Genomic DNA, 26,506 nt, shown 5'->3' with positions numbered 1-26,506 from the left:
GTCAGCTTTTTTCTTAATACCCTTCCCAAAGATAGGTACAATATTAGCTGTCTGATGGTCATGGAGAACATCTCCTGTTAGGCCCACTTGCAGACAGGTAGCCAAGTCCACTCAATGTAAGTTCCGGCATGTTTCCTGTCCGAGAAGCCCAGGTGCCAGTGTACAGCCTCCCATAGACATAACTGGCTGTGTGCTGCTGTACATGGGTATACACCAGTACCAGTACCACTACTAGCATTTGTGTGTATGTGTGTGTAGAAGTAGCTCCTAAAGTATTTTTGGGCGACATCCGTGCCGCGATTGCAGACCGGCACAGTGATTTGAGGTGTCAAATTCAAATGAATGGCATCTGGAATAAGAGTCCCGCATTTGGTCAGTCACACCTCGGCGCTGTCAAATTGCGGGCAGATCCGCAGAAAATCTGCCTGCGATTCAGAACACTGTAGTGTGAATGCAGCCTCACAACATACAAACAAAGCATCTTATGTTTTCTAATATGCTAAATCCCAAATCAAGGGTTGCATAGAGAAGTTCATTCTCCATGTAGACAACGGAGTTCGTAATGGAGAATGTGGTACATAATATTTCTTCTATTGAGCTGTCAGAGACAGAATTGTTGAATAAGGAATGTATTAGGCCCCTTTCACACGATCGGCCCGCCTGTCCGTTATTCAGGTGGATCCGAGCGGGCCATCCATCGACTTCTATGGGCAGGCGGATGTCAGCGGAGATGTGTCCGTCGACACCCGCCTGCCATCTGATCCGAAAAGATCCGCTCAAAACAGAGGGATGGAGATACATTCGCCATCCTTCCAACAAATTGGATAAAAACGGACAGGCTGTCCGTTTTCATCCGATCTTCCCATGGAGAACAGCGGGGCTCTGACAGGTCCATCCCTGCACAGTGAGCAGAGACAGACCCGTCATCCGCCTGCTCAGAGGGAATCAACAAAGCGATCCCCCATTAAGCTAGCGGAGTCCATCCAGCAGATCTGCCTTGTGTGAAAGAGCCCCTAACAAATCTGTTTTGAAGCAGGATTTATATAGGTTTTATAAAGAAAAATTTTTAATAGCTTTTTTTTCCCTCACGAACATTTGTGAGCAGTTCCAACCCGTTACCTTTATCTCTATCTATATCTACACAGACACACACACTAAATCCTTTGTATTTTTGGCATACGCCTGTACACTATATCCGTGTTTAAAATCTTGTCAATCAACAGCTTATAATCCTTAGACGGTCCAGAGGATCTTTATCTTAGATCAATTCTAGAAGATCCCTTTCTGGTTTAAAGTTAGACCCAAGCAGATCTTTTTTTAAATATTAGTTTTATGCTATTCTTCACATAAATGGCAACCCTCCCCTAGTTAGTCTACTGGACACATTTGTCTGTTTCTCAGTACACAAGCCGTCCAAAAGTCACTGTGTACCTTAAAGGAGAACCTCCCATCAACTCACCTAGGTGGATGCAGCATCCATCTAATGCTGCTGGTGTGCCCCACCACCTCTAAGGCCGAGAGCTGAGCAAACACCGCTAATCGCTCAGTTCTCTGTCTTCAGCCTGCAGATAGCTGGTTACAGTCAGTCAGAGGCTCTTGGCTCTGCCCCCCCTCCAGAGCTCACTGGAGGGATGGGCTGTGGAAGCGACTGGCTCAAGCCCTCAGCTCGCTGAGAGGCTGAGCCAGCAGCTGGTCCAGACATCTGGGTGGATCCCAACCAGATGGTCAGGATCTTTTCAGAGCCTGAACTGGCTCTGTGACATCAGCAGACAGCGGGCTTTAGCCCACTGTTGGCTGCAAAAGGGGCACAGGAGTGCAGAACAAGCTGCACTCTGGTGAGCCACAGGAAAAGTATAGCCAAAAAGAAAAGCTTTGGCTATACTTCTCCTGTAATTCAGAGACTGGTTTCCTCTAATGATACTTAATGTGTAGAATACGCTACTTCTTCAGATTTCCAAATTTAACAGAACCATTCTGTTTAAGGGCCCTGCAAACAAATTACATCCAGTAATAGAGCACAGACAACGATATTACTCACCATTCTTACTACTTCAGGGTACGTCTGTTCTGTGAGGCAGCCTCTGCTTATTGTGATGTAGTCCACCAATTCATTCAGAGTAGAGCGCTTGTATTCTTTCATTTTAAGATCGGACAATGTATCCATAAAATCAAAAATGACACAGCACTGCTGAAGTTTCTTAAGGAACAGTTCAGGCTGCTCTGTGGTTGGGACGTCTGCAAGAAAGAACACAAGCATTTACGTGAGAAGGGCACAAAACAACCAAGTTCATGTTGCTAAAGGCTTCCTGCTTGATAGTAAAAAACGTGATTGTGAGCTACTTGTGCTTTGAAGGTTTACTCAAGCCAAAACTGAAAATGCATACACTGTTATAATGCACCAGCCCAGATCACTCCTGCTGGTTTGTAGGGCTAAAACAACTAATCGATTAATCGACAACTAAATTGATTATAAAATTAATCAATTATTTTCATAATCGATCGGCCAGTAACATGGGATAACAAAAAAAAACTAAAATGAGCCCTTTATAGTACAAAAAGAGCAAATAATCGCTACTGTAAATATCACACAGTTTTACAGTAAAAAATGAACCCCTTACAGTAGTGATTATCTGCTTTTTTTTGTACTATAAAGGGCTAAATTTAGTTTTTTAACCTCATTATGTTACTAAACATCTTAGACCTGGTTAACATCTTTGTGTTTTTTGGTGCTTTTTGCAGAAACGCACTACAGTTCATTTACATGGTTTCCTATGGGACACATTCACATTTATGCTTTTTTCAGCCGTTGCATATTTGGAAAGGGTCAGGGACTTTTTTTTTTTTTTTTGTAAATGCAAAATTGTGCTTTTTTGGTTCAATATACTTCAATAGAGAAGCTGCAAAAACGCAATTACATACAGGGTCCTGGACACTTTCCAAATACGCAATTTTAATCTGCCCAACAAATTGGCCAAAAAAAAAATGCAAATCGCAGCACAATCATGGGCGCAAAAATCAAAACGCACAACAAAAAGCACTGCAGAAACAGATCAAAAGCAAACTGCATAGGTGTGTACCAAGCCTTATGCTGGCCACACAGATCAATTTTCAGACGAGAATATTCCGACGAAAAATCTTTGTACATTCGCTGAGTGAAAGAATGTTTGAAATTTTCACTTGTTTTTAACATTCTGTTTTTAAAATGAATGTCATTTCTGAAAACCACACACACTGTCTGAAAATTCACTTGACCAAGAAGTTTTCTATTTCCAAATTTCCCCGTCACTGTGGTTGAAAATGAACGTCGATTTGACTTCACTAACAATTAGAAAATCGAACGAACGTTCTTAAAATTAAATTTTTTTGCAAATTAAAAAAAAAATGATCTCCGATGATATTTACCAGATTCACCCTTTAATAGTATATACAGTATATTTCTTCTGTCTGTTATTCTCAGAGTGGATTAGATATTTTGCTCCCCAACCATATAGTTGGTTATTTATATTTACCACTGCATAAAAATATTTAAGAATAAATTGCCTTTTTTTAAAAAAAACTTTACATATTAACTAAATTACACTACAATTTATTTTATTTTATTTTATTAACGGATTCATCGAAACAATAAATCAGCCAACTAATCGACTATGAAAATAATCGTTAGTTGCAGCCCTAATGGTATGGGCAGATCATAGAACATGCAAGATTCTGAAGCACAAAAAAGTTTCCTCTGACGTGCAGTCAAAAAAAAATTTTTTAAATTGCCGCCGCATTCTAAGCTGGCATGGAATTTTGTTCCTACATCCCCAGTCACAATCAACGTTTCATAGCACAGGCTATCCCTCTGCTTCCCTTCCTGAACCTGTGAGGTGGTCTGTGAGATGTGGATGCAGGGGATTCCACAGGATAGATCTCCCTGGTTTTACAACTGGGCAGTGCTATAGTGATAGAATTAGTAGCTGACTACTTTACCCAGTTGCCTGGAATTACTCTTGTACCAGTCTCTACTATAAATGTGCCCAGACTGAATGAAAAAAAAAAAAAAAAAGAGCTAAAAAGAAGGTAGTCTTTTCTTGTACATTTTCTTTATTATGGCTAGGACTACCAAACAAATATGAATCATAGCATATTTATATTTTGCATTCTACTTATGAGCCAGCAGGTGGAAATTTAGCTCCTTTGTACACATTTATCCATTTGCCCCCTTCTTGTAATAAATAAAAAAAAATAAAAAAAGGTTTACTCAATAAGTCAAGATACACTTAAAACAATGCACCAAACTAATGGCACAGGCCCCATCGTGTAATCAGAAAAGGCAAGTCCCAGTGCAGGCAGCATCTGCTGAGTTATCTCTTCAGGCAAACCATATTGTTCTAGGAATTGAAACCAAAAAATGATATAATATATATATATATATATATATATATATATACACACACACACACACACATATTAGATAGATAGATATATCTCTCTATATCTATTAGATAATCTCTAAGATAGATAGATCTATCTATATCTATCTATTAGATAATCTCTATAATAGATAGATATATCTCTATAATCTCTATAATACAGATAGATATATCTACACACACGCACGTAAAAAGTTGGAATGCTATGTGAATCTACATAAAACAGAATGCAATGATTTGCCAATCTCAATCCCATATTTTAATTACAACAGAAAATAGAAAACATATCAAAAGTTTAAAATGAGAAAATGTACAATAAAAAAATGAAAACAAATAAATGGTGGCAATTTTGGAATTGATGGCAGCAACACATCTCTAAAAAGTTGGACAGGGAAACGAAAAGCTGGCAAAGTGGTACTAACAAGGAAGAGCACATTTTGCAACTAATTAGGTTAACTGGAAACAGGTCAGTAACCTGATTGGGTATAAGGCCCCTTTCACACGATCGGACCGTTCAGGTCCGCCTGTCAGTTTTGACGGCGGACCTGAACGGGCACTACGGATGTCAGCGGAGACATGTCCGCTGACATCCGACCCGGTCCAATCTGCTAAAAGCAGACGGATAGCCCTACGTCCAGCTCCGTCGCTGGCGGATCGGGTGAGATCTGATGAAAACGGACATGCTGTCCGTTTTCATCCGATCTCTCCATAGGCGGCAGTGGCACCTGACAAGGCCCTCCCCGCTCAGCGAGCAGAGAGGGACCTGTCATCCGACAGCTCAGCGGAGATCAACAGAAAGATCTCCCGCTAAGCCGGTGGATTGAGGCAGACTCCATGGAAAAGGAGCCCGCCTCGTGTGAAAGGGGCCTAAAAGAGCATCCTAGAGAGTCAGAGTGTCTCAGAAGTAAAGATGAGCAGAGGTTCACCAATCTGTGAAAAGCTGCGTCTAAAAATCATCCAACAATTTCAGAATAACGTCCCTCAATGTAAAATTGCAAACATTTTAAGTATATCATCTACAGTATAAAATATCATCAAAAGATTCCAAGAAACTCAAAGGGCTTCACAAAGGGCAAGGAGGAAATACAATTTAGGATGCCTGTGATCTTCAGGCCCTCAGACAGCACTGCATTAAAATCAGGCGTGATTCTGTGATGAACATCACTGTATGGGCTCAGGAATGCTTCCAAAAATCACTGTCTGAACACAGTTCACCGTGTCATCCGATGATGGAAGGTAAAGTTCTATTATGCAATAAAACCGGATCATCTGAATATAATCCAGAAACGCCTAAGGCTCGGTTCACATGTATGAGAATTGGATGCATTTTTAACCGCATCAATAACATGTGAATTGGACCGGCTTTCAATGGAGCCCGATCACACATATGCAGGGGGGTCGCGGTTGTAAGCCTCTGAACATCACTAATTGTCAATTCAGACTGGTCCACTTTGTTTTGCCAGCTTCTAAAATCACAACTGCTAAAGCATAAAGGGGCCATTTACCTGTTTCTGACGCTGAATCTTGCCTTGATGGTATTATTTTATTTATTACAGGTACTTTTATACGCATATCAATTTACGCACCACTTTACATATACATTAGAGATTAATCAATGAATAATTGACTAGCATCTTCACTAATAGCCGCAACAAATTTCTACAATTTTGGAGCCCATGGCTCACCTATCGGCATCCAGAGGGCCCCTTGGAGAGTTTGCCTGCTGCGTAAGAGGCATCCCTGTTGGCCGGACAGCCCCTGCATCATATATAGCCTTCTCTTCTCTCGCCGTCGCCCCTTTATCCCCCCTTTTCCAGCCCTCCTCCATCTTTCCTCCTCCTTTTCTCTACCTCTTAACACTTGATCCCTTGCTCATGGACAGATGCTATGTTGATTACAAACGTTAAGTCATTCTTATAGCCTCATTGCTCAGTTTATTTTCCCCCTCTTGATCACCTTATTGTCTGTAAATATTTCCGTACTGCCATTTATCTCATTTAATGTAACCATTACTCTTCTGATCCCATATTTGCTCAGCTTGTGGGCATTTGTATACTCCATTTGTATCTTTATTTTTTAATTTTTTTTCCCCCTTTTACAAAATTCAAGCGCAACGTCCCATTAAAAAGGACTGGTGGGATATGAAAAAAATAATAATAATCACAAACATTTATACTCCCCTAGGAGAATGCAGCACTGATCCAATGCTGAATCTGTACCCCACTGCCTCTACACCAAGAGCTGAGCGATCAAAGACCACAGATCGCTCAGTTCTTGGATCTCAAGTGAGGAGAGAGCTGGTGACTGCCAGTCACTGGCTCTCTGCTCTGCCCCCCCACCCCCGCTCTCTAGAGTGCTGGGCTGTGAAGGGGCCAGAGCGGCTGGCTCAGGCTCTCAGTGCACTTAGAGGTTGAGCCATCTGCCGGTCAGGCATCTGGATGGATCTCGATAATAAAGTCAGGATATCTGCAGAGCCTGGACCATCTGACAGTGGGCTTTAGGCTGTATACGGGTCACAAGAGTACAGAACCAAGTGAACTTCCTGTGATCCCCAGGAGAATTACAGCCAAAAGAGCTTTGGTCCTACTTCTACTTTATGGAACAGAGGAGGAATCTACAGACTTCACGAAACATGAAATACAGTCTTTAAAATCTGACACAGCAAGCACATAATGTGGAAGTTGGAAAAAAAAAGAAAAATTACGTTTAGAGCCCGTTCACACCTGAATCGCACAAAAATGAGGTCTGCAATCCTGTGCAATTCCTATGTGACTCAATGCGGTGCAATTTTCAGCCCATTCATTTGAATGAGCTGAAACTGCACAAGTAGTAGGGCATGCACTACTAATAATAAAAAGCAATGCATAATACGGTACCATGTGCTGTTTGGGGTGTCATTAGGAATATATCGAGACCTGCAGCAGATAACACACGCAGTGGATTTTGCATGCAGTGTGGGAAACGCGCATGGAACATGGGTTTCCTGCACCACTTTTTGGTGTGAACAACCCTCAAGTAAATTATGGATTTAAAATGAATTCTTACAAAAAAAAAAAACACACCTGTATAGAAAAAAAATAGCGTTTCTATTTTAAAGTCTTCAATTTGTGCAAGGTTAAAAAAAAAACAAAAAAAACAAAAACAAAACTCTACTTTTAAAATGGCATTTGTTTCCCTGCAACTTGTTTCCAAACTCCCCACTGAATCAAAATGCTGCTGACAAGCACGCGCTCCACTACCTCTGTGAAATCTAGTGTATTGTGGTGCCTGAATTATTTACTGGATGACCTCCACGCAGGCTGTGTTTAAGTAATCAGTAATACAAGTGAAGCTGAGGCAGGCTTGGCAGATCAAGTGTCTCTACACCTTGTTAATAAATAACATTATCATTGCTCATACAATGCAGTTCCATTGTTGCTTCAAATAATTACTTAGCAACTTGGAGGGCCAATCAAGGCTAGTGAAGGACTTAATAAAGAGAGCATTTAATCGGTCAAAGAGAAAAGCAGACATAATGAACCCACTTCTAAACTCAACCACAGGAACAGTCAAGGAACCGTTACCGATACACACAAGACACACTGCCACCAACAGACATGCATTTAATCCAAACCAAGACTTACTTATAAAGAAATGCATACATTTTCTATTTAAAACATTCAACATTTCACAAATAGGATTACTTATTTAGAAAGAATGAGATGTTGCATGTGAATATTTCATATTTACCACAGGCAGCCAGCAGGTGGCGAAATCTTTCCTACATTTTATATAGTGTGAAAAAATGTACTGCTCAATATGAACATCACACTTTCTCCAATAAGCCTCTGGAGGAATTCTGTAGTCACAGAGCCACGTCCACAGAAATGAGTCTGTTTTCATGTAAAGCCACGCATTCATTTTGCTGCCACAGAACTTAAAAAACAAAAAACAAAAACTTTTACCTGTAAGACTCAGACTGCAGTTCAGGACGACGGAGATTTAGTCGTGTTAATATGCACTACCTTCAGGTGATTGGACACTGGCAAACAAAGCTGACAACCCCAATATAGTCTTTCCCACTCACAACAAGCATCAGTTTTCCTATGTGGATAACCTGAGAGCAAAAAACCTCTCGGACTGTTAGCACCTTTAACAAAGGCTAAGCCCGGGTTCACACTATAGCGAACACGGACATTGCATGGGATTTGCACCCGCACGGCTGTGCCGATAACATGTGATGTCGGTGAAATACAAACTGTATGGCTGAACTTGGGGGGGGGGGGGGGGGGGCGGTTGGGTGACTCTTCCTGGAAGTGGGTGCAAATACCTGCAAAATATCAACTGCACAGAGCAGGTAAGTATAACATATTTATTACTTTTAAACAAACAAAAAAAAAATGGGGATGTGTATTTGGTATCTTCATGTCCATAGAAGCTAGGTGGTCTACCAACTGAAGGCAGCCAATGACTATTTGCACCTGATGGAACCTGTTGAAAATCCTCAGATCTAGAATGGGGCAAATGCCTTCTCTTCTCTAGGACACAGTGAACCGATGCAAATAAAACCCCTGGAATCTTTTGTCATTTGGGACAGTGGTAATGAACCAATGAGAGAGGAGCTGCTAGAGAGCAGTGTAGAGATCCTCCTGTTTTTGCAGGGAGGATGGCACCTTTAGGAGCATGAAAGAGGGAGGAGGCAAAAATCGGAACTCTAGTTTGTAGCCCCTCGATGCTGTGGACCCAAATGCCCTACATGTGCAGGGGCTATATGGCCAAAAAGGATGGCAAATGCGTCCCTCTCCCTTTTTTTTTCTCAGAGGCTGAAGGTTTACCAGCAGGAGTTTTCACCTTCTTTTTCTGAGGTAAGAGGGCACTTTTAACCTCAGTGATGTAGAGGTCTAAGCAATCACCAAAAAGACAAGGCCCTTCAAAGGGAATCCTCCTGGGAGATTTTTTGCAGGGAAGTTCAGCAGACCAAACACCAAACTCAAAGAATACTTTCTAGATGTATGGAGAGATGGCTCAATCCTAGAAATCTAGCAAAGCGTATTCACCAATCCATTCACACAGTAGCACAAGGCCCATGGGCAGGAGTTCAAGGCACAGGAGGACAGACTGAATTCAAGGTCCAGGGCCTTGCACTTAGTCCAGACAGTAAGGGTTTGACAGACTAGACATGATTGCAACCACAGGCAGCATAGCAGAACCAGCCAAAGAGAAAAAGGCCTTGAAAAGTGCTGCTGGCCTTTTGTTTACACAGAGTCCTTCATACAGATCCCCTGCTGACCGGACCAGAGACGTCCACGTGAAAGAGGCCTTAGAGTCTGTTGTGATCTTGAACACATTACTTCACAGTACAAGCAGCTAGAGAGATTAGGATTGGCTTGTTTTCAAATTTTACTGCTTGCTAGGAATATATCAATAATGTTCACAATCTGGACACAGGTGTACTTTAGGCCTGGCACTTTATACAGAATATGGACTCAGAAATCTGGCTGCTTCTGTTTAGAGAGGACTAGCGATAAATAATAGTAACTTTTAGGCCTCATGCACACTGGATGTTTTTTGAAGCAGCTGTTTTTGGCTGTAGACTTTTTTTCTACAGTCATTAAACTCTACATCATGCTATCCTATGTGTCCATGCACACATAGGCGGTTATCAGCAGTTTTGGGCAGAGTGGCGTTTTTGAGCAGTAACCCCCCCCAAAAAAAAAAACTAGTGGGCTCTGAGAGATGTTTTTAGCTGTAAAAACGCTCTAGCGCTGATAAACGCTCAAAAAACGTCGCTCACCGGCGGTTAACGTTTTTTGATGCATTGGAAAAAAAAAAAAAAAAAAAGGTTTTTTTTTTTTTGGAAGAAAAAAAAAGTAAGGAAAAAAAACGCTAAAACCCGTTAATAAACGCTATTGCAAAAAAACGACGAAAAAAAAGTTGAAAAACTCACTGCAAAGCTACTGACGTTTTTATAACGTTATTTTAATGTCCAGTGTGCATGAGGCCACAGTCCTGAAAATATCTCATACTGACAGACACAGGAAATCACTAGTGGCAGCTTTGATCAATAGAAGACATGTCTCTCTGTGACTGGAGATAATACAAATAGGTCCCTGGTGTGTTACTCATTTAATTTCTTTATAACTGAACAAGTTACATTGCAAACTGTGCTCTCCAATGCACCTGCATGCTAAAAGCTGGAATATCCGTATCAATGTGAATTTCCTTTAAACTTTTTTTTTTATTTTTTAACAGGAAATATTTTTTAAAAGAGGTCAGTTCCAGGCAACCGGTGAATGCATTCATATATCTACCAAGCTATTTTTTTTTTAAACACAACGAAAATACGAATGTCAAAGGTTATTAAGTTTATTTTATTTACCTTAATCTGAATTCTGTATAATCCTCTACAGAAATAACACTAACCTGACACATCACCATCCCCCAGCCAAAGTGGACTTCCTGAAGGCTGTGCTGAACAACTTTATTCCACGTTGGGGCGATTCACCCTGTTTGCCCAGTTTACCATTTTCATTGAAAGAAAATTAAAAATGTTGGGTTGTCGCAGAAAAGTAATAGGAGGAGAAATCTCCCAATGGGGACACTAGCTCTTGTGACCTGAGCGCCCCCCCCCCCCCCCGAGGAATTCCCTTAACCACTTGCTGTCCACCCATTGCATTTTTTCTCCTACAGGGCGGCAGCTGTGCTCTTCCGGGTAGCGGGCGCAAATGCGCACCTCCGGTGGGTCGCTCCCGCTTTGGTTTCACACAGTGGAAGCCGATCAGCAGGTATCGTGGATTCGATGTCAGCCAGCACCTGCCGATCATTCAGTACAGAGGCAGAATGGCAGTCTGCCTATGTAAACAAGGCAAATTGCCGTTCTGTCAGTAGGGAAGGTATGGATCCTGTGTTCCTGCAAAGCAGGGACAAGGATCCACGTCTTGCCCTAGTAAAAACACCTCCTACACAGTACACAAACACTGACTAGGCACACAGTTTGATCGCCCTTGATGTTAACCCCTTCGCTAGCCAGTGTCATTAGTACAGTGACAGTGCATACTTTTAGCACTGATCACTGTATTAGTGTAACTGTTCCCAAAAAGTGTTAGTGTCCGATATGTCCACCGTAATATCGCAGTCCCGCTATAAGTCGCTGATCGCCGCCTTTACTAGTACAAATATAAATAAAAATTCCACAACTATATCCAATAGTTTGTAGACGCTACAACTTTTTGCGCAAACCAATCAATATACGTTTATTGGGATTTTTTTTTTTTTTACCAAAAAATATGTAGCAGAATACATATTGGCCCAAGTTTATGAAGAAAAAACAGAAAGCAGAAAGTAAAAAAAAAAAAATAAAAAAAAAAAAAAAAAATGTTTATTCAAAAGTTTTTTTTTTGTTTGTTTATAGTGCAAAAAATAAAGGCAGTGGTGGGGGGGGGGGGTATACCAACAAAAGAAAGCTCTATTTGTGGGGGGGAAAAAAAAGTTATTTGGGCACAGCGTTGCGATGCAATTGTCAGTTAAAAGTAACGCATTGCCGCATCACAAAAAAATGGCCTGTCATGAAGGGGGGGGGGGGGGGGGGTGAAATGGGTTAATTTGCAGGGATTTCCTCACACCTGTTATTGGACAGGAGAGTGAAGGTAAATCTGGCCAATTGGACACAACACAGATGGCAAAAAAAAAAAAAGTTTTGCCTACAGTTCTACTTTAAAAAAAAAAAAGAAAAAAAATTATTTCTCTCATTAGAAGTTAAATTAAGGTCATTTGTTTTTTTTTGTTTTTTTATTTTGGTACTAAGTCTGAAGCTAGAGCATGTTACCAAAGGAAGGAAGCGTGGCACTATCTTGCAAAATAGAGAGGACATATCCTAGCTGAAAATACTTGGAAAATATGACAATGTACTGTGCTAAAAATATTAACACACATTGCTTTGTTATATAATGGATATACAGAAGATCACAAAGGCTTGTATTTTCAGTGCCGCCATCATGGAGTACACTACCCAAGTGGAACCCAGTACCCAACTTGAAGATACACATAAAACCGAGATTTGAATCTGTAGCAGATTCTTAAGCACAGGAGAAAAGTGACAAAAATTGGTTTCAAGCAATGGGGAGCCTCTTCCAACAACAGGCCCTTAACACCACCTCAGTGAAGGGGTTATGAGAAGGTTAAGTTGCTTGGCTAGTAAGCTTATACATTTGGTTCAAATTTGCATTTTGCTGACCTGGAATGAAGCCAGTCAGACTGATCAAAATTTGGTCTGTTCACCAGGTGGTGGTGGGGCAGTTTTTCTTCAGATGGAACAGGCACCTTAGTCAAGGTAGAGGGAAATTAGGAACAGTTCCAAATACCACAGTTACAAAACCTTCAGACTTCTGCTAGAAAGCTTAAAGCGGGGTTCCACTCAAATTTTTAACTTAATCTTACCCCCTTCAGTTAATTGCATAGATGTTCAAATGCCACACGAAAATTTTTTTTTATCGCTGTAATTACCTTTATATTGTACTTTATTGTGGCACTTCCTGTCTCTCCTCCCATGGGAGTAGGCGTGTTTATTGCCTTTCCCCGGCGCCGCACTGTCTCCTGGGAGCTTAGTGTCAGGCTTCCCAAGATTCAGTGCAGGAACAATGATCACGTGTGTGAACAAGCTGTGAATGAACAGCATTCACCGCATCCAGGAAATCAATGCTTGTGGGCTTCACATGCCCACAAGCAAGATGGAAACAGCCAGCATCACATTTTTTTACGTTATTCTTCAGTACAAAAACAGACAGAGGCGAAAATATTACACCCAAACTGTGAGTATTATTATGGGGTTAGCAAAGTGTCTCAATGACCTTAAAAAAAAAAAAAAAAAAAAAAAAAAAAAAAGGATTGGTCGCCAGACTCCCGCTTTAACATGAAGAGGAACTTCATCTTTCAGCATGACAACGACCCAAAGCATACATCCAAATCAACAAAGGAATGGCTTCACCAGAGGATTCAAGTTTTGGAATGGCCCAGCCAGAGCCCAGACCTGAATCCCATTGAAAATCTGTGGGGTGATCTGAAGAGGGCTGTGCACAGGAGATGTCCTCGCAATCTGACAGATTTGAAGTGTTTTTGCAAAGAATGGGCAAATATTGCCAAGTCAAGATGTGCCATGCTGATAGACTCATACCCAACTGAGTGCTGTAATAAAATCAAAAGGTTCGTAGCCTCCCTGACGGTATTCCCGAGTGTGGCTCGGGGTTAAATTTCAGCACCATTAGCGGTAACCCCGAGCCACACTCGGGATTACATTGCAGGATCCTGGTGCGGCGTTACTTACCTTGTCCCCAGGATCCTGCGATGTCCCCCGCTGTGTCTGCGGGCTGTGTCTCCTCCGAAGCCTCTCCGTGCCAGGCTCCGTTCCCTGCGAGCGTCGTGAAGCACGGGGGCGGAGCCTGGCGGCAAATTCAAAAAAATGTATAAACCATAACACATACAGTACTGTAATCTTACAGATTACAGTACTGTATGAAATTATTTCACATCCCTTTTGTCCACAGTGCTTTGGCCCATGTCCTGCATGGCAGTTTTATGTATATATACTGTTCTTTCTGCCTGGAAACTGGAGATTGTCCATAGCAACCAAAAAGTGTCCCTTTACGTCAAAAGTGGCTTTAGACCAGCTAGAAAACAGCGATAGTAAATTAGAACATTTGCAGAATTGAGCGATAGTGAATTGGGGGGAAATTTTATTATTATATTATTTTTTTTAAATTATTTATTATATTATAATTTATGTTTTTGTGTTTTCAAACTTCATCATACCCGGGATATCTACTAGACTCTTGTTTGGACAGATTTAAGTGTGTTATTGTTAAGGATTACAGACCTAAAATATAAAACACCAAATTTCCATGCAAAATAATTGTACCGCTTTCAGCACCTAAAATCCGAAATAATCATACCGCCAGGGAGGTTAAACAAAGTATTCAATAAAGAGTGCGCACACTTATGCAACCATATTAGGTTTAGTTTTATATATTTACTTTCCTCCACCTTAAAGATTTCACAGTTTGTTGTTCAACTGAGTTGTACAGTTAATAGGTCACATAAGCCTAGGTTCACATTGGAGCGATTTGTCATGCGATTTGAGAGATCAAATCGCATGACAAGTCGCAGCCTATTGGTGGCACTGTTCCAATTGGGTGTGACAACAATTTTGCAGCGCCGCGGCGCGATTTGCAAAAGTTGTTCCTGCACGACTTTTGCCGATTTCAGGTGAGACTTCAATAGACATCTGTGCATGAAGCCACACAGATGTCTATGAAGTAGCACCTGAAATCGCGATGACCTAGCAACAGTGATGTAGCGCGATTTCAAAGTAGCATCAATGTGAACCAGGCTTAAAAAAGTGGAAAAAGTTCTGAACCAATTTATCCTTGTCTCATTTTTTTTTTAGATCACAGAAACCTGACATTTTAACAGGGGTGTGTAGACTTTTTATATCCACAGTATAACATTGAAATCACTGTGTAGCATTATAATTTGGGAGCCACCATGCTCACAGGATAAGTAAACTGTCACTGCAAATTAGCTAGTCACAAAGGGGCTGGCAATGCCTAGCTTCGTCCACGGACTTCATGGTTGACCGAAAAAAGCGCAGGGCCACCTAAATACTCATGGGAAACAGTTTCCCTATAATGTGCAAAGTCTCTTTTTCCATCCAGCTGGCAGTTGAGGTATGCAAGTGGGTTTTTCTGTGGTGGTTTCAAAGCAATGTCGATATTAAGATTGGTTTCAATTAGTAGAGAATACTGAGTAGAGTAGAAGGGAAAAACAAAAAACAAAACACCCTATAGACCAGGGGTTTCCAAACTTTCTAAACAAAGGACCAGTTAGCGGTCAGACTTTAGTGGGGCCGGACCGTGGCCAGTGGGAGTAAACAATGCCCCATCTTTGGTATTAGGGGGAGGAACTGTGCCCCATTGTCAGTAGCAGGAACTATGTTCCATGTTTGGTGTCAGGAGGAGGAATTGTTCCCTATTGTTGGTGTCAGTGATAGGAATAAAGCCTCAAGGGCCAGACAAAAGGCAAGCAAAGGGTCCCTGGGTTCCAGTTTGGAGACCACTGCTACTGAAGATAAAGCTGCCCATACATGGGCCAGTTTTTTTTTTGGCTGAACCATTCCCCCCCTAGCCCCACATTCAGGGCAGACACGGGAATCTTACATGCTGTGTCACTGTATTCTGACAGGCCCATTTGCGAGAAGTTGATGAACAGATCAGCATCTCATGAATGGGAAATGCCCATACGTGAACTGACTTTTAATCCATGTATGGCCAGCTTAAGGCTACATTCATACTACAGCATTTGGTGAACATGTGCAAAAAGATTCTACACATCTTTACGAATGCGCAAAAAATGCATGGCATGCTTCTGGTGTAATTCATAGGTAATGGCACACAGATACGGAAAAAAGTATGCGCGTTTTCTGTATGGAACGTATGCACAACAAAGATTGTTATTAACCACGTGGGGCTTGATTCTCAAGAGTGCATTAGCTCCTTTGCATCGAAATAAAAGCACTGCCCTATGCATGTGACCTGAAAAAAACCCATATGCCCGGTGCAATTTTGCACACAATCGCAGAATGCTATAATGTGAACACAGCCTTATGCCGCGTACACACGAGCGGACATTACGGCGGACTTTGCCCGGCGGACTTTTCGATGTACTTTCCGACGGACTTTCTGAATGAACGGACTTGCCTACACACAATCCACCAAAGTCCGTCGAATTCGTACGTGATGACGTACGACCGGACTAAAACAAGGAAGTTCATAGCCAGTAGCCAATAGCTGCCCTAGCATGGCTTTTTGTCCGTCGAACTAGCATACAGACGGCGGACTTTTCGACCAGACTCGATTTCAACGGATAAATTTTAAACAAGTTTCAAATCTAAGTCCGTCCAACTTTTGAGAAAACAAAGTCCGCTGGAGCCCACACACATCGAATTGTCCGACGAAATCCAGTCCGCCGGGCAAAGTCCGCCGTAATGTCCGCTCGTGTGTACGCGGCATTAGGCCTCTTTCACATGAGGGATCCGTATGTCCGTTTTTCATCCTTCCGTTTTCGGATGAAAAACGGACATACACGTATCCCTATGGAGCGTCGGATGTCAGCGGTGACATGTCCGCTGACATCCGACCTGCTCCAATCCGAAAAGTGTAACAGAGGAAAACCCTACTTTTCCATCTGTTTTCGGATTGGATGACGACGGACACTACGGTCCGTCATCACCCGATCCCCCATTGGGGAGAGCGGCGCTCTGACAGGTCCGTCGCTGCACAGTGTGCAGCGATGGACCTGTCATCTTCCTGCTCAGCGGGGATCGGCAGAGCGATCCCCGCTGAGCAAGCGGGTGTTCACGGGGCAGATCATCACTGATCCGCCCCATGTGAAAGAGCCCTAAGTGTGAAAGTCAACTCATATTCCCATGATCTCTTGCAACCAAATAAAAAAAAAAAAAAAAGGCTTTTATCTTGCATCTGGTGTGATAGCACCCTTGGGACACTTATTCAGTACTTGTATGTGCATGAGGAGTACACTAGTGAGCAGAAAAGGCAACAGCTGGTCTACATTGTCACAGGCTCTAGATTTGGTGTTCCCAGAATTCTGAAACATATTTTGGGCATCAAGGGGGGGGAAGTCTCATGCAAGCGGACTGCATCCCCTTTTATTTCTAGAGACAAGGCCCCAACTGTGTGCTGGCTAAGCACCCATGCCTTATGGGCAGATTCATAAAAAGCTCCCTTAACAGACAGCAAGTCATTAGGACAACATTCAAGTAATAAAAAATATTTTCAGCAGCATTTTAAAGTAAATTAAAGACTTGATTGTTTAGTCAAAATGGAAGTGTTTATATGAATACTGTTTGCTTACATAAATGCTTTTAAATATAGTAGTGAGATTAAATCATGAGCACAGTAAGTTATATATAAAAAAAAAAAAAAAAAAAGCACAAGCAGCAGATATTACATACCATTCCTACATTCTGTGAGAACAAGAAAAGGAACAAAATAAACAAAAACTGAAGAACCACATTTTCACGCTTTGAGGAGGCTCATCTATGAAGACGTTGAGGGATGCAGGACGTGGTGTCAGTCCCCTCCCCATTCCACAAAAGGGTATCTTCCAGTGTAGACAGCAAAATAGAAGCAGATGTCTCACTGGTTAATATGGGCAATGTTCTCCCTATTCTTTTCATCTAGTTTATTTATTTTTTATATACCATATATACTCGAATATAAGCTGAGTTTTTTCAGCACATTTTTTTGTGCTGAAAGTGCCCCCCTCGGGCCTATACTCGAGTCAAGCACTATTCTGGTGCAAAGAATGACATTTTCCAAACCGACTTTGGGGCCCTGTATCTGGTGTGCAAACCCAGTGGATCTAGCACTATAACATATCCAAAGCTGGGGTTCCTAGCACCGAGTGGCCCCAAAGTCGTTTCGGAAAATGTCAGTCTCTGCTGCAGAAAAGTGCTTCACATTTTCCGAACTGACTTTGGGGCCCGGTATCTCAGGACCACTTGATGCTAGGAACCCCAGCTTTGGAAATGTTGTAGTGCTGGTACAACTGGGTTTGCACACCAACTTTGGGGTACATAGCACTAAGTGGCCCCGAGATACGGGGCCCCAAAATCCATCAACTGTGTCCATCTGCAGTAATGTCATTTCGGGACCCTTTGGGTCCAGAGACCCCAAATTTTGGCTGCAGCTAGGGGGCATCTAGGAACCCTTAACTACCGAGTTTAAAGTTCGGGGGACCTATGGCTGCAAATGGGCATTGTTGACCCTCTTTTCCACTTCCAGTAGCTGCGCATTTCTCACCCTAGGCTTATATTTGAGTCAATAAGTTTTCCCAGTTTTTTGTGGTAAAAATTAGGTGCTTCGGCATTTATTCATATTCGGGTCGGCTTATACTCGAGTATATACGGTACACAACCCTAACATCAAGGGCTATTTTCTGAATAGTGCAATAACACAAGCATTGTCTCATAGCCACCAATCCAAATCTACATGGCCATGAGAAGACAGTTGGAGAATGTATATTATTTTTTTATTAGTCCAGGGTGCTTTGACAGCCAATCAGGGCCCCTTTATATAATCGCCTTATGGTAGCGTCATGAAATGCATGTTTTATGGCAAGAAGTAGCAACATGTGCATAATAGTAACACACAGTACCTACCAACTGGATAGTTGAAGTGGCATGTGTTGTAGTGGCTGAGCTGAAAATGGTGCATGTCCAATTTTTTGGGGGTTTAATTTGCTTTCAGCTGGAAGGGGCTGTACATGGAAGGGGTTTTTTTAACACATGCACAGTATGCATGAAGGTTAAAAAATAAAAAAATAACCTTCACCCTTTACAAGCACTTTAACTTTCCTCCTACCATAATCGTATCTCTAGTATATTAACCCAAAGCAAAAAATGTAATATATTGCAGTCCACCAATCATTAGATGTGGTGTCTGCATTAGTTTACTTTTTTTTAATACTTTTTTCCTTCGGTTTTCACCTGGTGATCTGACCAGTAACACACCTCCTATATTAGAGTAGAGTACCTACAATCTGGCTGAAGGGGGCACAGCAGAAAACAGCATTTTCAGTCCGAGGGAAGTTAAGGTTAGATGTACTAGAAGATAAAGAACTAGGAATTCAAGCTGCACTTCAGCTAACACTTTATAGATCAGTTACAGTTTTGCTGTAACCGTAAAGGTTTTACACAAAAAAGCTGATCATTTTAAGCACCCCTGTCAGTGGTTAGATGGTTTGTCTCAACCCTCTAACTGCTATATCTGCAGGACAGCTTGTTCTGTTAAAAACCAGATGTACCCAATATGTTGTCCACTGTGTTTAATATGATTTACATGCAAGTGTACAACAATGTTATTGATGCCAATGTATTGCCAAAATTCAAAATAAAACCATTGCCAAAGAAAAACCAGACTTAAAGCAGTTCTTTACCCGATTGAAAAAAAAAAAAAAAAGTCAGCAACTACAAATACTGAAGCTGTTGACTTTTTTTTTTTTTTTTTTTTTTTTTTTTAAGATACTTGCTTGTCCAGGGGTCCAGCACCATCCTCACCCGAACAGGTTCTTCACCGTTATTTGGGTCCCCGACACCGGCATGTTTACTGTGGGCGGCTGGCTGTGAGAGTCCTTACAGCTTTATAGCCGACTGTTCACTGTGCATGCGTGAGCCTGTCTGAACCAGGTACCAAAAAATACCAACATATTCTACTTACCTGCTTTGTGCAATGGCATTGCACAGAGCAGCCACGAACCTCCTCTTTTGGGGTCCCCTGTTCTCAGCTCTATGTGCCCCCCACCGGGAAGCAGCTTCCCATCGTGGCACACCTGCCTGGCTCACTGAGTCGGGCTGTGTGTGTCAATAGACACACACAGCGTGGGTCGGCTCCGCCCTCTGCTCCCTATTCACAGGATTTGATTGGCAGCAGCGGGGTTCCCACTGCTGCCTGTGTGTCCTATGAGAAGTGAAGTGAGACAGGAGAGACGGGCATAGCACTGGATTCAAATAAGTATAAGAGTCATGAGGAGGGCGATACAACTGATGGGAAATTTTTTACATTAATGCAGGGAATGCATTATAGGAAACAAAATGCCCTGCCTTTACAACCGCTTTAAGCTGGCCATACATGGTTCACTTTTATTCGTTCAGCCAGCAGGCCAAAACGGTTGCAGTGCTGATCGAAGCAAAATTTAATAAAACAAGCTGTGAGAAGTCGATTGTTATACTGTTGGGAGTATAGTGATAGCTTAAATCCCAGTACTTGGTAAAAATGTAAATAGGAAATAAAATAGGTAAATCCACAAGGTGGCATACCCCTCTTTGGACCTCTCCCCTTATAAGACAGCAGATTTTTTGAAAGAACTAATTGTGGAGTTCTGCTTTAAACAGATTTGATATCAGTCCAGAGTTTTGTGTCAACAAGGTAACTTTTTTTGGTTTTATTAGACATAAAATCGTATGAACTCAAAATGGAACACCGCCACATTAAACACACGCAACATGCTCTAGAAAGTAAGCTGTGGGTTAGCGAGAAAACAGCTACCATCCACCATAAATTAAACAGAAGTGTGAGCTGCCATGAAAGGGACACCTACCCTTATGCTTATAAATTATTTCCATCACACTCGAGATACAACTAGGCAGACAAGGCTATATGAACACAAATCCAAATGTTTGAAAACATTGGAAAGAAGTCATTTACATCAATTACCTGCAAGTTTTTACAGGAATGAATGAATGCTACACTGCAGAAAGTCGCTTTCATGTTCAATAAGAACATACTGAGTGCTTATGTGGATTTCCTATATGCCGTTACATAAATAAAAAGGTGTGTAGGTGGAAAGCATCGATCCTTGGTAACCACTAACAATGCAAACTTGTGGGAGACCTCAACAAACACGACATTATCCTCAACAAAGGAAAGTTGGATGTCAAAGAAGATAAATAGATACTTATTACAATGCCAAACTAATTTTAGCACTGCGTAGTAAAAAAAAAAAAAAAAAAGTATATATAGAAACCGTAGTAACATGAACATCAGAGCCATAAATCTGTGTGAAAGGACTGGCAGAATTCTAAGCAGACTTCTAATCAAGTTCACAGTGATAAAAAAAAATCATTTCGCCCCCATGCACCTCTATACACAGGTTTTACATCACTTAGTAAACACCAGACATGGTGCAATTGGCACAAAAATATAATGGTCATTAAAAAAAAAAAATCTTTGCATGCACAGGCACATATTGTTCCGCTTCAAAATAAGTTTAACTCAATTGTTTCCGCGCCCTGCTCCATACCTCTCACTTTTTTCCCCCTTTTTTTTCTCTGTGTACAGCTTTTGGTCCTGGCCCCCATCTTGCCTTCTCACCCAGGTGAATGACATGCAGCACTCCAGATGCCTTCTGGGATATGCACATCACATATCACAGGAGGCATAGTCTTCCATGCATAAAAGGAAGGGGAGCAGTCCCAGCAGTACGTCATCGGGAGGCGTTCGCCTGAACCCGGAATAGATGGCACCCTCCCGATGACATCACACAAGAACATGGTAGCACAGGACCCCAACAGTGGCAGAAGAGAAGTGGATCTCAGCGGGACAATGCTGGATCTGCTGGGTGCGTGAGCATCTGAATTGTGCACAACCTAGCATTAGGCAAGCAGGGATTAAAAAAATAAATAAAAGTAAAAAAAAAAAAAAAATGGGGAGTAGGGTGAAGTTAATCTTATATTACAGTTATGTTTCCAGTCATGCTGGGATGACACAGCCTATACCAGTGAAGGCGAACCTTGGCACCCCATATGTTTTGGAACTACATTTCCCATGATGCTCATGCACTTTGCAGTGTAGTTGAGCATCATGGGAAATGTAGTTCCAAAACATCTGGGGTGCCAAAGTTTCGCCATCACTGGCCTATACTATTCCATTTTCTTTCCTTCCACCACGGGTGGAAAAAAAAAAAAAACACCAAAAATTGCATGATTTCCCCATCAACATACAGTATTGATGGGGAGATGCCTCCCTCAGCACTATTGTGCATTTCAAGAAAAGGATTTCACAGTGAGCACAAAAAGAATGTTCTCTATCATCCATAGGGCCACAGCTTAAAAAACAAAAATAGCAACCAAGGAATGTACAAATACAGTACAGAGACAAAACACACCAATGCAATACAGGAAAACTGGAGCAGGACAAAATGTACTTTTTTTTAAAACAGATAATGGTTTATTCAAATGATGCACAAATAACACAAACACAATAACAAAGAGTAGTCATTCTACAATACCACAGGACCATGAGCATCAATCCAAGTGGACCATAGTTTGTCAAATTTCTTTGGACAATTTCTACTCAGTAAAGCCAGGAAGACCGCACGGGCAGAGTGGGCTGTTTCGATCTAAGAAGGATTTCTCTCCGTGCATAAAACAAAAGTAACTTCATATGCCTAGAGGCCCCAACATCATCCATGATACCCAAAAGCAGCATGCGTGGACCGGGCTGGAGAGACCAGTCCCCCAGGTCATTCAAAGCATTCAGGACTGACTCCCAGTAAGGGCAGATAGCCAGGCATTGCCTTACCATATGGTAAAAGGTTCCAGTACAGGAGAGACACCAGGTGCAGGTAGGACTAACCTGTGGGTAGATGGCTGCTAATCTTTGAGGGGTATAGCAAACTTTGTGGAGAAATTTCAACTGAATAAAATGGTCGTTAGCTGAAATCATAATGGTAACACAAGAGCCTGTGCATTCCTCCCAGTCATCTGCAGAGAGTTCCGGAATATTAGTTAACCATTTAAACGCTTTGTCAGAAGTACAGGCATTGTATACCAATAACCAGAGGTAAAGGGAAGATAGAGATGTATCAATTAGTCTAGATGTCAACAGTCGCTCTATATAGTCTGGTTCCAGAGTAACTGGCTCCTGGAGATGAGCACGAAGAGCATGTCTCAGTTGATAATAATGGAAAGACATAGATTGAGGCAGTGAAAACCTCTTTCGTAAGTCAACAAAGGAAGAAATTCTCCCATCTGCGACGACATGCTTCAAGGACACAACTCTCCTAGCCGCCCACAATTGGGGATCCAGAATCAGAGCTAAATGTTGTAGTTGTGGGTTACCCCAAAGAGGTACATGAGGTGAGTAGGTAGCATCTTTTCCATAGATACCCCTAGCCTGCACCCAAACTCTAATAGTTGTACGCATGGGACCAGTGACCATTGGGTGGACCCTAGGACCACGATAAACTAAAATTAGTCAATGCGGCATATGGACCAAGGAGGGCAGCCTCCGATGTAACAGCTGCTTTTTGACTAGGCTGGCTGAACCACCAATGCACTGTAACAAGCACAGCCGGCCAACAGTACAACTGGAGGTTAGGCAAACCCAGGCCTCCCTGTGAGAGGTTGTTGAAGAGAAGTCCGAGCCAGCCTAGGGGTTTTACCCGCCCAGACAAAAGATGTAATTATGCTGTCTAATCTAACAAAGGTCACTTTAGAGATTGGGACTGGGATATTCCTAAAAAAATAAAATAAAGGCATTTGGGTACATAGCGCATTTTGACTAAATTCACCCTACCCACTGGAGATAATGTACGCCAGGCCTGACACTTGGGGGCAAATTGCAAAGTCAGCGGGTCCATATTATCCTTCAAATTTGCATCCAACTTACCCCGTACTCTGACACCCAAGTAGGTGAACTCCTCCACCCACTGTAATGGTGTGCGAGTCACCCCAACAGACCCTAAGGGATTAAGGGAGAACAGGACTGATTTTCCCCAATTAATACGTACCCCAGAGTAATGACTGAATCTATGATGCCAAGCTCAGAGACAGATCTGCATCTCATAGATACAACAGTGTGTCATCTGCAATTGCCAAAGCAAATTTCCCCCGGGGAAAGTGGGCATCCCTGCCTTGTTCCCTGGATAGAGGAAAGGGGAGGGGGGGACCCCACTTGCCCGAACCCTAGCCACAGGGCTCCGGTACAATAATTTCAACCAACCAGGGTAGGTTGAGTTCTGCAGTCCAGCAGGCAGGGTTGGTAACACTGGTTGGGATTTCTGTACAAAAAAAAAAAAAAAAACTGCTCATACAGACGTTAGAGGAACACTGAACATCTAGAAAATCAATGGGTATTTTTGTGTACTTGCATTTCCAAGATTTACTAAACAGGTTTCTGTTTTTACACTTTAAAATTGAAATTTACTACATTTCTTATGCAAAAGGTGTTTGTCTGATTCTGACTTCGTTAGTATGTTGAAAACTGTGTTGTGCGTAGTAGTTGCATTAAGCTATCAAAGAGTGATGACCAGGAACAAGCAAAGTATGTTCCGGACTTTTCAAACTTTGCTGGCTGCTTGCTAGTTCTAGGTCAGTAATTCACTAGGTAATGAAGGCAGGGTGAGGTTGACAGCCCTGAGGACTGCATCTAAAATAAGTTAGCAATGACAGTTTCCATATTTTGATCCTCAGATAGGGGGTAAATTAAATCCTCTAGTCAAGTGAATCTGCTTTTTAGAAGGTCTCAAACAATACATAAAATACCAGAAGGCTATCAATAACCAAAAAGAAAAAAAAAAAAAAAACACACAAAAACATAAAAACGTAAAACAATGGTGCAGACACTTTAGAATGAAACGAGGCCAAGCTTTTCTAATAGAGAAGGTTCATTTGCAGACACACTTGGCTGTAACATGGAAGGGAGTTAACTTCCTGAAGACTTGCTGATCTGTGTGATGTCAATGTCTAACGGAGCCCTTTCCCTTTACGAAATTAAAGAAAGTAACCCATAAGTCGAACAAGTAAAAAATTCAGGCGTAAACTGTAAAAAAGCACATACAGCTTTATAGGGTTGTCAGTTCTTTTATCCACATTGTTGTTTCATTACTTAATGAGCCAATGACAAGCAACACAAGCAAGCGAGTCAGGAGTTTTGATCTAAAGCTGAACTCCAGGATGGGGAAAAAAATTAAATTAACCTTGCAGTGGTACCGGTCAATACCAGACCACATTCAGGTGCTTACACTGCGTGCTTTAAAAAATATATTTAATTATGTATTAACCATTTCAGAGTTGCATGTAGGTCTTCCATATCTGCCTAGAGTTCCTTTTCCCAATAAGAGCTGCATTACGTTTTCATTAAAAACCCAAAACCCAAAACCCTGAATGCTGCAGAGCCCGCACAAAAGGAAACCTGCACAGAAGAGAAAAAAAAAAAAAGTAGTCTGCTATTGATGATTTTCCTTAAAGTGGTTCTAAAGCAGGGGTGGGCAACCTGGGGCCCTACAGCTGTTGTGGAACTACATTTCCCATGAGGCATTGCAAGGCTGGCAATTACTCCCAGAGGCATGATGGGACTTGAAAGTTCTGCAACAGCTGGAGGGCTCCAGGTTGCCTACCCCTATTCTAAAGCCTAAATATGGTTTGCCATAATGCATTCCTTGCATTAAGGTAAAAAATGTTCATGCATCAAATTGGGCCCCTCACCCCCACTTATACTTAACCTGAGCCCTTTTAAAATAGGGAATATGCACGTCCGCAGCTCTTCTCACATCACTTCCGTGTCTCATTGGCTTTGCTGGGGCACCAGGAGCCACTGGCTCCCAGTGCTGTCAATCAAAGCCAGTGATGGAATGAGGGCAGGGTCGAGTTCCACTACCTGCGTCAGTGGAAACAGCAGAGGGGTTCGGGAGCGAGCATGCACGAGTGCCCCCATGGGAAGCACCTCCCGCGGGGGCATTGGACAGAGGAGAAGCCAGGAGCACCGGCGGGGAACCGGAGAAGAGGAGGTTAAGGGCTGCTCTGTGCAATTCAATTACACAGTGCAGGTAAGTATAGGAGACGTTTATTTTAAAAAGGTTCCTTTACAATCACTTAAAAAAAATGCCAGTTGCCTAGCTGGATGCTTATTTAAGTTCAATAATGCAGAAGTGCCAAAGTCAATAAAACTAGCAATTTCAGAAGAGGATCAACCATGGCAGCCGTCATGTTATGCCCCTTTCACACGATCAGCCCACTCGGATCCACCTGTTCATTTTCCAGACGGATCTGAGCGGGCCACTCATTGACGTCTATGGACAGGCGGATGTCAGCGGAGAGGTGTCCGCTGACACCCACCTGCCATCCGATAAGATTGGCGCAAAACAGATGGATGGCGATACGTTCGCCATCCGTCCAGCGGATCGGATGAAAAACGGACAGGCTGTCCGTTTTCATCCAGTCCCCCCATAGAGAACAGCCGGGCTCTGTCAGGTCCATCCCTGCAGAGTGAGCGGAGACGGACCTGTCATCCGCCCGCTCATAGGAGTGATCCCCCGCTGAACTAGCGGAGTATGGCCAGCGGATCCGCCCAATGTGAAAGGGGCATTATGCTCATAGCAGGTGTACTTCAGTATAGCTGAAAGCACACGAGCAAGGATTTCAGATGACACTGGCAAACAAAAAACCCATCTGTGACGCTGGGCAGATCATGCAAGAAGAACTTGGGAGTCCTATGATGTCTGTACGCCTATTGGTAAACTTGGCAAGGCAGTTGGGAGGGTTC

The 26,506-nt window shown here is 42.3% G+C and overlaps 1 protein-coding gene across 4 annotated transcripts in view; it reads right to left on the bottom strand.

The window, feature by feature from the left end:
* Window positions 1-26,506, bottom strand: part of PPP2R5E (protein phosphatase 2 regulatory subunit B'epsilon) — a 193,718-nt gene that overhangs the window by 90,396 nt on the left and 76,816 nt on the right. For all 4 annotated transcript variants that reach the window (XM_073610767.1, XM_073610766.1, XM_073610763.1 and 1 more), the window contains exon 3: window positions 2,039-2,235. In XM_073610767.1, coding sequence (XP_073466868.1) covers window positions 2,039-2,235 — 197 coding nt within the window. The remainder of the gene's footprint in view (window positions 1-2,038; window positions 2,236-26,506) is intronic.

Source organism: Aquarana catesbeiana, linkage group LG13 (assembly GCF_042186555.1).
Source record: "Aquarana catesbeiana isolate 2022-GZ linkage group LG13, ASM4218655v1, whole genome shotgun sequence".
Taxonomy (NCBI): domain Eukaryota; kingdom Metazoa; phylum Chordata; class Amphibia; order Anura; family Ranidae; genus Aquarana; species Aquarana catesbeiana.
The sequence above is the reverse complement of the archived record's forward strand: the minus strand, read 5'-3'. Positions and strand labels throughout refer to the sequence as shown.